General features: G+C 44.4%; 2 protein-coding genes across 2 annotated transcripts; both read right to left on the bottom strand.

The window, feature by feature from the left end:
• Positions 1–2,555: 2,555 nt before the first annotated feature.
• On the bottom strand, positions 2,556–4,153 carry LOC125384376 (cell wall protein DAN4-like; the record flags this gene model as incomplete). The annotated part of the gene is made up of 2 exons (XM_048403412.1): positions 2,556–2,904; positions 3,469–4,153. Coding segments are annotated over 2 exons (927 nt in total), but the record flags the coding sequence as incomplete, so codon positions are not given.
• Positions 4,154–4,240: 87 nt separating this feature from the next.
• Positions 4,241–9,181, bottom strand: LOC125384375 (mucin-2-like; the record flags this gene model as incomplete). The annotated part of the gene is made up of 3 exons (XM_048403410.1): positions 4,241–4,477; positions 4,976–7,011; positions 8,050–9,181. Coding segments are annotated over 3 exons (3,405 nt in total), but the record flags the coding sequence as incomplete, so codon positions are not given.
• Positions 9,182–9,479: the final 298 nt, after the last annotated feature.

The raw sequence follows: 9,479 nt of genomic DNA, 5'->3' as shown, positions 1-9,479 counted from the left end.
ACTGTAACATATAATCATGGTAAGAAACAAAGAAAGAGTTCTTGTGGTGTGAAACAACGCCGAACCTTAAGCCCCGTTCTATTTTCTCTTTTTATTTATGAACTTGTAGCATATATATAATATATATGGTAAATGTGATCATGGTATATTTATAACAAAACACACGTTTAATATTATTGCATTTGTACTTGGTTCTGGTGGCAGATAGTGTTATTAAGCTGACAGTATAGTCATCTTCGGTCAGTGTTGTTCATTCTTCTTACTGAAGGAAATGTTTTACTCTTATTTACTTATATCCTTATACAAATGCCACTTAGGAACATTTTCAAATTGTTGTGGAATTCCATCATGGAATTTTGTGATGGACGGCTCTTTCAGTGGCACCAATCTGCTTTGTCACAGTCTCCGTGAAGAGCCAAGTACAAAAACAAACATGTATGAAAGGAAAGAATTAAGTTAATGACAATATTGTCGGCACAGAGATATGTACAAAGTTGATCAAACAAAATCCGATATTAATGGTATTGCAGATGTCAATCATAGACAAAGAAGCGGCCATTAGATTGAAGTCTGTGTAACCCCATATCTTGTTACGGCATATGTCTTCGCCGGCGACAATATATGTATATGCTAACGTTCACGGCACATATTGTCGGCATTCGTCAGAAAAAAACAACAAATACACTTGGAGATGACGATGTTGTTTATGATGATGGTCATGTTGATTATAATGATCATCATTTTTACATTTATAGAAAACATGTTTGACTTGATTTTTACCCAACCGACGGGGGGATATATATTCGTCAATATGCCAATTTGTCTGTGGCATCTATCTCGAACGCTTTACAATCTAGCTTCACGAAACTCCATACACTTATTGATCACATAGAGCACTGGTGCCTGTTGCTATTTGGAGATTTTCCAAAGTTGTATTTTGGAGAGTTCCACGTCAACTTTGAAAATTGACGGACAGTGTCATTTCTAAATGTCCATGTATTTCTAAAACTATACAACCCAGCATATTTCCTAAAATTACTTTAAAAAATTGTCTGCACTTGTTTTGCTGGTATTGATGCCTTTGAAATATTTAGCGTTTTTATAGTATTACTATTTTACTATTGCTGGGCGTGATCCAAAACTTATAAAGTGTAGGCCTACATGACAACTTCATAAGCTTATGAGTCAGGTGATGTATACATGCAGGGCATGTATATATGCCTTTGGATTCTGAGATGTATATTCCAAATTTTACTGTTTTTATTTGGAAGAAAGTTCTAAGCTTAACAGACAAAACCAATAATTGTGAAAATGTTTGAAATTGTATTTTGCAACATAATCTCCCTGCTTTCCACTACACTTCTCATATCAATAGTGAAGTTTTCTCCCTCCATACTCGCCAGCACACAAAGTCAGCGATCTTACCCTTCTGGGAGCAGTGCCAACTTGTCAGAGGGGCCCACAAATTACAGTACGTGATCTTCACTACCAGTCGTTTTAGTGGAAGCCTCGGTGGCTGAGTTGGTCAGATCGTTGACTTTTTGTGCTGGCGATTAGGTGCCTCACTCTGGCAGTGTGGGTTCGAATCCTGTGCGTGAATCTGTACTTCACTTTGAAAGTGTTATCCCAAATATAACATTTGTTACATTTGACCTCTTTCTAAATGTCATTGTGTGTTCAAACTCAAACAATGTACTACACTGACTAGTTCCCTTTGTTATGGCCCATAGATGAAAGTTAGTCAGGCTTATAACCTTATGACCAGCGCTAGTATCAGAGGTATGCTCCAACACTAGCCATTTCATAAGACAAAACAATTGTGGTTTCTGGTCGCAGAATAATATGTTAAGTTCAATTTGTATTTCAAAATAAAACAGTTTTGAGATCATATCCATTCTTTTAGAAGTAACAATTTCATCTAATTACTGTACACTGAAGGCCAATGAAAGTATAATGTACAGCTTCTTCCATAATGGTGTCCGCCTTAACAATATCCTGAGTCATTTAAAAATCAGTCATATCTATCTGCTTTCAAATCACTGCATCCCCGGCATATATCGTCGCCGGCGATAATATATGACCATCTGCGACAATACGTGCCGTGAACGTTGGCATATGTTGTCGTCAGCGACATAAAATTAATATACGCCCGAAGACAATATATGCCATAACACATCTGCTCACACATGAAATATTCTCCAATATATAGATAGTTTTCACATTGCTGGATCTTTATGCATCTGAACTGAATTTTTGAAGATTAGTGAAATAAAACACGAATATAAAGATAACATTTACCACATGGTGACGTCCTTACAAGTAACATTCTCAAACTTGAAGGGCGCCTGTCTGATCTACATGGTTCAACAAGACATTACTGCGAGGGTATACGAAGATTATTAAGAGGGAACGCGAGTGTATAGAGAGGGAACGGTATAGATAATTTATTTTATCTATGAACTTCTGTTCTTGTGTCCACTGTGTGGGTTAGGTATTTTGAGAAAAAAAATTATTTAGTAATTTGAAGGAAATTGTAATAAAATAATGATAATTTTATGTCCATCTAATGCATTTAAGCTCTCTATCTGAGTGGTATTTAGGATAAAATATACGTTCTGTTCATTACTAACCCCTCAATTCACAATAAGAAGATACGTTTGACTTAAGCAGGTGTCTGACAGAGAAAGTGAGATTGAAAAGTAGAACATGTGTAGGAGCTGTATTTCATCCCTTTGAAAAAGGACGTATATCCGCAACTTTGTCCCGCTCGGGGATATCCACTAGTCCATATGTCGTTGTTGTCCATGAGGGCGCCGTTAGTCCAGTAGAATTGCCCGTCACTGCTACTGCGGGTGATACCTACCCATATCGAATTTGCAAAGGACTTTCCTGAACTGCTCCTGTCTTTAAAGAAAGAGAAAGAGCAATTTCACTTTCTAATGAACCCCTGTAGTTTATATTGATCAAGGCATAATGTAAATGCAAATGATGGCAAGATGTGACAACCAGCGACGTTAACATAGAGCTATGATAGCTGAAATCATTCACAAAGAAAGAAGTGAGTGAGTGAGTATGGTTTAACGCCACTTAAAACTCTATTTCAGGTGTCTAACGGCGTGTCAACTTGATGTGGGAGGAAAGGCAGAAGGGTAGTAGTGTGGTGCTGACAAAACAAGACACACAATCAAACCCACAATCATAGGTGTCTAAGGAATGACGCCTTTTCAACAATTCATCGACCTCAATCGACCATTCTTTAATCCCCAAAATCCCGAAAATTTATAAAGTTTTGATTTTATTGGTGACAATTTAAACTTGAATGAAACAAACAAAATTAATTAAATCCGTTAATCAGGTACAGTAAGGTACGCTAAAGCTCTCAGATATCAATACATGGAAGCCTACCACATACTGTCTAGCAAGATACACGCTATTTCTGACAAAACAGTACCATTCCTGTATACTCACTATCTAGGAACATATTCACTGCGTCGAACCTTTCCTGTGTGTCCAGTGACGCCATATCGCCTCCATTCTGTATGCATGTTGTGCGTGCGGCATTCCAGTTTTTTCTGGTGTCATGGTATATGTACGTGACTGGTCCCGTAACCGAAGCTGCCGTAGTTGTAGTGGTAGTGGTTGTGGTGGTAGGCGTTGTAGTTGTAGTTGTGGTGGTAGGCGTTGTAGTTGTAGTGGTGGTGGTTGTGGTGGTAGGTGTTGTTGTAGTGGTGGTGGTAGGTGTTGTAGTTGTAGTGGAGGTGGTTGTGGTAGTAGGCGTTGTAGTTGTAGTTGTGGTGGTAGGTGTTGTAGTTGTAGTGGTGGTGATTGTGGTTGTTGCGGTAGAGGTTGGAGTTGTAGTTGTGGTGGTAGGTGTTTTAGTTGTAGTTGTGGTTGTAGTAGTGGGAAGTGTTGTAATGGTGGTGGTTGTGGTGGTAGGCGTTGTAGTTGTAGTTGTGGTGGTAGGCGTTGTAGTTGTAGTGGAGGTGGTTGTGGTGGTAGGCGTTGTAGTTGTAGTTGTGGTGGTAGGTGTTGTAGTTGTAGTGGTGGTGATTGTGGTTGTTGCGGTAGATGTTGGAGTTGTAGTTGTGGTGGTAGGTGTTTTAGTTGTAGTTGTCGTGGTTGTAGTAGTGGGAAGTGTTGTAGTGGTGGTGTTTGTGGTGGTAGGCGTTGTAGTTGTAGTTGTGGTGGTAGGCGTTGTAGTTGTAGTGGTGGTGGTTGTGGTGGTAGGTGTTGTTGTAGTGGTGGTGGTAGGTGTTGTAGTTGTAGTGGTGGTGGTTGTGGTGGTAGGCGTTGTAGTTGTAGTGGTGGTGGTTGTGGTGGTAGGTGTTTTAGTTGTGGTGGCTGTGGTTGTTGCGGTAGATGTTGGAGTTGTAGTTGTGGTGGTAGGTGTTTTAGTTGTAGTTGTCGTGGTTGTAGTAGTGGGAAGTGTTGTAGTGGTGGTGTTTGTGGTGGTAGGCGTTGTAGTTGTAGTTGTTGTGGTAGGCGTTGTAGTTGTAGTGGTGGCGGTTGTGGTGGTAGGTGTTGTTGAAGTGGTGGTGGCAGGTGTTGTAGTTGTAGTGGTGGTGGTTGTGGTGGTAGGCGTTGTAGTTGTAGTTGTGGTGGTAGGCGTTGTAGTTGTAGTGGTGGCGGTTGTGGTGGTAGGTGTTGTTGTAAAGGTGGTGGTAGGTGTTGTAGTTGTAGTGGTGGTGGTTGTGGTGGTAGGCGTTGTAGTTGTAGTGGTGGTGGTTGTGGTGGTAGGTGTTTTAGTTGTGGTGGCTGTGGTTGTTGCGGTAGATGTTGGAGTTGTGGTTGTGTTGGTAGGTGTTTTAGTTGTAGTTGTCGTGTTTGTAGTAGTGGGAAGTGTTGTAGTGGTGGTGGTTGTGGTGGTAGGCGTTGTAGTTGTAGTGGTGGTGGTTGTGGTGGTAGGTGTTGTTGTAGTGGTGGTGGTAGGTGTTGTAGTTGTAGTGGTGGTGGTTGTGGTGGTAGGCGTTGTAGTTGTAGTTGTGGTGGTAGGTGTTGTAGTTGTAGTGGTAGTGATTGTGGTTGTTGCGGTAGAGGTTGGAGTTTTAGTTGTGGTGGTAGGTGTTTTAGTTGTAGTTGTCGTGGTTGTAGTAGTGGGATGTGTTGTAGTGGTGGTGGTTGTTGCGGTAGGCGTTGTAGTTGTAGTTGTGGTGGTAGGCGTTGTAGTTGTAGTGGTGGTGGTTGTGGTGGTAGGTGTTGTTGTAGTGGTGGTGGTAGGTGTTGTAGTTGTAGTGGTGGTGGTTGTGGTGGTAGGCGTTGTAGTTGTGGTGGTAGGTGTTGTAGTTGTAGTGGTGGTGATTGTGGTTGTTGCGGTAGATGTTGGAGTTGTAGTTGTGGTGGTAGGTGTTTTAGTTGTAGTTGTCGTGGTTGTAGTAGTGGGAAGTGTTGTAGTGGTGGTGTTTGTGGTGGTAGGCGTTGTAGTTGTAGTTGTGGTGGTAGGCGTTGTAGTTGTAGTGGTGGTGGTTGTGGTGGTAGGTGTTGTTGTAGTGGTGGTGGTAGGTGTTGTAGTTGTAGTGGTGGTGGTTGTGGTGGTAGGCGTTGTAGTTGTAGTGGTGGTGGTTGTGGTGGTAGGTGCTTTAGTTGTGGTGGCTGTGGTTGTTGCGGTAGATGTTGGAGTTGTAGTTGTGGTGGTAGATGTTTTAGTTGTAGTTGTCGTGGTTGTAGTAGTGGGAAGTGTTGTAGTGGTGGTGGTTTTGGAGGTAGGCGTTGTAGTTGTAGTTGTTGTGGTAGGCGTTGTAGTTGTAGTGGTGGCGGTTGTGGTGGTAGGTGTTGTTGAAGTGGTGGTGGCAGGTGTTGTAGTTGTAGTGGTGGTGGTTGTGGTGGTAGGCGTTGTAGTTGTAGTTGTGGTGGTAGGCGTTGTAGTTGTAGTGGTGGCGGTTGTGGTGGTAGGTGTTGTTGTAAAGGTGGTGGTAGGTGTTGTAGTTGTAGTGGTGGTGGTTGTGGTGGTAGGCGTTGTAGTTGTAGTGGTGGTGGTTGTGGTGGTAGGTGTTTTAGTTGTGGTGGCTGTGGTTGTTGCGGTAGATGTTGGAGTTGTGGTTGTGTTGGTAGGTGTTTTAGTTGTAGTTGTCGTGTTTGTAGTAGTGGGAAGTGTTGTAGTGGTGGTGGTTGTGGTGGTAGGCGTTGTAGTTGTAGTGGTGGTGGTTGTGGTGGTAGGTGTTGTTGTAGTGGTGGTGGTAGGTGTTGTAGTTGTAGTGGTGGTGGTTGTGGTGGTAGGCGTTGTAGTTGTAGTTGTGGTGGTAGGTGTTGTAGTTGTAGTGGTAGTGATTGTGGTTGTTGCGGTAGAGGTTGGAGTTTTAGTTGTGGTGGTAGGTGTTTTAGTTGTAATTGTCGTGGTTGTAGTAGTGGGAAGTGTTGTAGTGGTGGTGGTTGTTGCGGTAGGCGTTGTAGTTGTAGTTGTGGTGGTAGGCGTTGTAGTTGTAGTGGTGGTGGTTGTGGTGGTAGGTGTTGTTGTAGTGGTGGTGGTAGGTGTTGTAGTTGTAGTGGTGGTGGTTGTGGTGGTAGGCGTTGTAGTTGTGGTGGTAGGTGTTGTAGTTGTAGTGGTGGTGATTGTGGTTGTTGCGGTAGATGTTGGAGTTGTAGTTGTGGTGGTAGGTGTTTTAGTTGTAGTTGTCGTGGTTGTAGTAGTGGGAAGTGTTGTAATGGTGGTGGTTGTGGTGGTAGGCGTTGTAGTTGTAGTGGTGGTGGTTGTGGTGGTAGGTGTTGTTGTAGTGGTGGTGGTAGGTGTTGTAGTTGTAGTGGTGGTGGTTGTGGTGGTAGGCGTTGTAGTTGTAGTTGTGGTGGTAGGTGTTGTAGTTGAAGTGGTGGTGATTGTGGTTGTTGCGGTAGATGTTGGAGTTGTAGTTGTGGTGGTAGGTGTTTTAGTTGTAGTTGTCGTGGTTGTAGTAGTGGGAAGTGTTGTAGTGGTGGTGGTTGTGGTGGTAGGCGTTGTAGTTGTAGTTGTGGTGGTAGGCGTTGTAGTTGTAGTGGAGGTGGTTGTGGTGGTAGGCGTTGTAGTTGTAGTTGTGGTGGTAGGTGTTGTAGTTGTAGTGGTGGTGATTGTGGTTGTTGCGGTAGATGTTGGAGGTGTAGTTGTGGTGGTAGGTGTTTTAGTTGTAGTTGTCGTGGTTGTAGTAGTGGGAAGTGTTGTAGTGGTGGTGGTTGTGGTGGTAGGCGTTGTAGTTGTAGTTGTGGTGGTAGGCGTTGTAGTTGTAGTGGTGGTGGTTGTGGTGGTAGGTGTTGTTGTAGTGGTGGTGGTAGGTGTTGTAGTTGTAGTGGTGGTGGTTGTGGTGGTAGGCGTTGTAGTTGTAGTGGTGGTGGTTGTGGTTGTGGTGGTAGGTGTTTTAGTTGTGGTGGCTGTGGTTGTTGCGGTAGATGTTGGAGTTGTAGTTGTGGTGGTAGGTGTTTTAGTTGTAGTTGTCGTGGTTGTAGTAGTGGGAAGTGTTGTAGTGGTGGTGGTTGTGGTGGTAGGCGTTGTAGTTGTAGTTGTGGTGGTAGGCGTTGTAGTTGTAGTGGTGGCGGTTGTGGTGGTAGGTGTTGTTGTAAAGGTGGTGGTAGGTGTTGTAGTTGTAGTGGTGGTGGTTGTGGTGGTAGGCGTTGTAGTTGTAGTGGTGGTGGTTGTGGTGGTAGGTGTTTTAGTTGTGGTGGCTGTGGTTGTTGCGGTAGATGTTGGAGTTGTGGTTGTGTTGGTAGGTGTTTTAGTTGTAGTTGTCGTGTTTGTAGTAGTGGTGGTTGTGGTGGTAGGCGTTGTAGTTGTAGTGGTGGTGGTTGTGGTGGTAGGTGTTGTTGTAGTGGTGGTGGTAGGTGTTGTAGTTGTAGTGGTGGTGGTTGTGGTGGTAGGCGTTGTAGTTGTAGTTGTGGTGGTAGGCGTTGTAGTTGTAGTGGTGGTTGTTGTGGTGGTAGGTGTTGTTGAAGTGGTGGTGGTAGGCGTTGTAGTTGTAGTGGTGGTGGTTGTGGTGGTAGGCGTTGTAGTTGTACTTGTGGTGCTAGGTGTTGTAGTTGTAGTGGTTGTGATTGTGGTTGTTGCGGTAGAGGTTGGAGTTGTAGTTGGGGTGGTAGGTGTTTTAGTTGTAGTTGTCGTGGTTGTAGTAGTGGGAAGTGTTGTAGTGGTGGTGGTTGTGGCGGTAGGCGTTGTAGTTGTAGTTGTGGTGGTAGGCGTTGTAGTTGTAGTGGTGGTGGTTGTGGTGGTAGGTGTTGTTGTAGTGGTGGTGGTAGGTGTTGTAGTTGTAGTGGTGGTGGTTGTGGTGGTAGGCGTTGTAGTTGTAGTTGTGGTGGTAGGTGTTGTAGATGTAGTGGTGGTGATTGTGGTTGTTGCGGTAGATGTTGGAGTTGTAGTTGTGGTGGTAGGTGTTTTAGTTGTAGTTGTCGTGGTTGTAGTAGTGGGAAGTGTTGTAGTGGTGGTGGTTGTGGTGGTAGGCGTTGTAGTTGTAGTTGCGGTGGTAGGCGTTGTAGTTGTAGTGGTGGTGGTTGTGGTGGTAGGTGTTGTTGTAGTGGTGGTGGTAGGTGTTGTAGTTGTAGTTGTAGTGGTGGTGGTTGTGGTGGTAGGCGTTGTAGTTGTAGTGGTGGTGGTTGTGGTGGTCGGTGTTTTAGTTGTGGTGGCTGTGGTTGTTGCGGTAGATGTTGGAGTTGTAGTTGTGGTGGTAGGTGTTTTAGTTGTAGTTGTCGTGGTTGTAGTAGTGGGAAGTGTTGTAGTGGTGGTGGTTGTGGTGGTAGGCGTTGTAGTTGTAGTTGTGGTGGTAGGCGTTGTAGTTGTAGTGGTGGTGGTTGTGGTGGTAGGTGTTGTTGTAGTGGTGGTGGTAGGTGTTGTAGTTGTGGTGGCTGTGGTTGTTGCGGTAGATGTTGGAGTTGTAGTTGTGGTGGTAGGTGTTTTAGTTGTAGTTGTCGTGGTTGTAGTAGTGGGAAGTGTTGTAGTGGTGGTGGTTGTGGTGGTAGGCGTTGTAGTTGTAGTTATGGTGGTAGGTGTTGTAGTTGTAGTGGTGGTGGTTGTGGTGGTAGGTGTTGTAGTGGTGGTGGTAGGTGTTGTAGTTGTAGTGGTGGTGGTTGTGGTGGTAGGTGTTTTAGTTGTGGTGGCTGTGGTTGTTGCTGTAGATGTTGGAGTTGTAGTTGTGGTGGTAGGTGTTTTAGTTGTAGTTGTCGTGGTTGTAGTAGTGGGAAGTGTTGTAGTGGTGGTGGTGGTGGTGGTAGGCGTTGTAGTTGTAGTTGTGGTGGTAGGCGTTGTAGTTGTAGTGGTGGTGGTTGTGGTGGTAGGTGTTGTTGTAGTGGTGGTGGTAGGTGTTGTAGTTGTAGTGGTGGTGGTTGTGGTGGTAGGCGTTGTAGTTGTAGTGGTGGTGGTTGTGGTGGTAGGTGTTTTAGTTGTGGTGGCTGTGGTTGTTGCGGTAGATGTTGGAGTTGTAGTTGTGGTGGTAGGTGTTTTAGTTGTAGTTGTCGTGGTTGTAGTAGTGGGAAGTGTTGTAGTGGTGGTGGTTGTGGTGGTAGGCGTTGTAGTTGTAGTTGTGGTGGTAGGC

Source organism: Haliotis rufescens, unplaced genomic scaffold (genome assembly GCF_023055435.1).
Source record: "Haliotis rufescens isolate VD_foot unplaced genomic scaffold, xgHalRufe1.0.p SCAF_3, whole genome shotgun sequence".
Lineage (NCBI taxonomy): Eukaryota > Metazoa > Mollusca > Gastropoda > Lepetellida > Haliotidae > Haliotis > Haliotis rufescens.
This window is presented reverse-complemented; position numbering and strand designations above follow the sequence as displayed.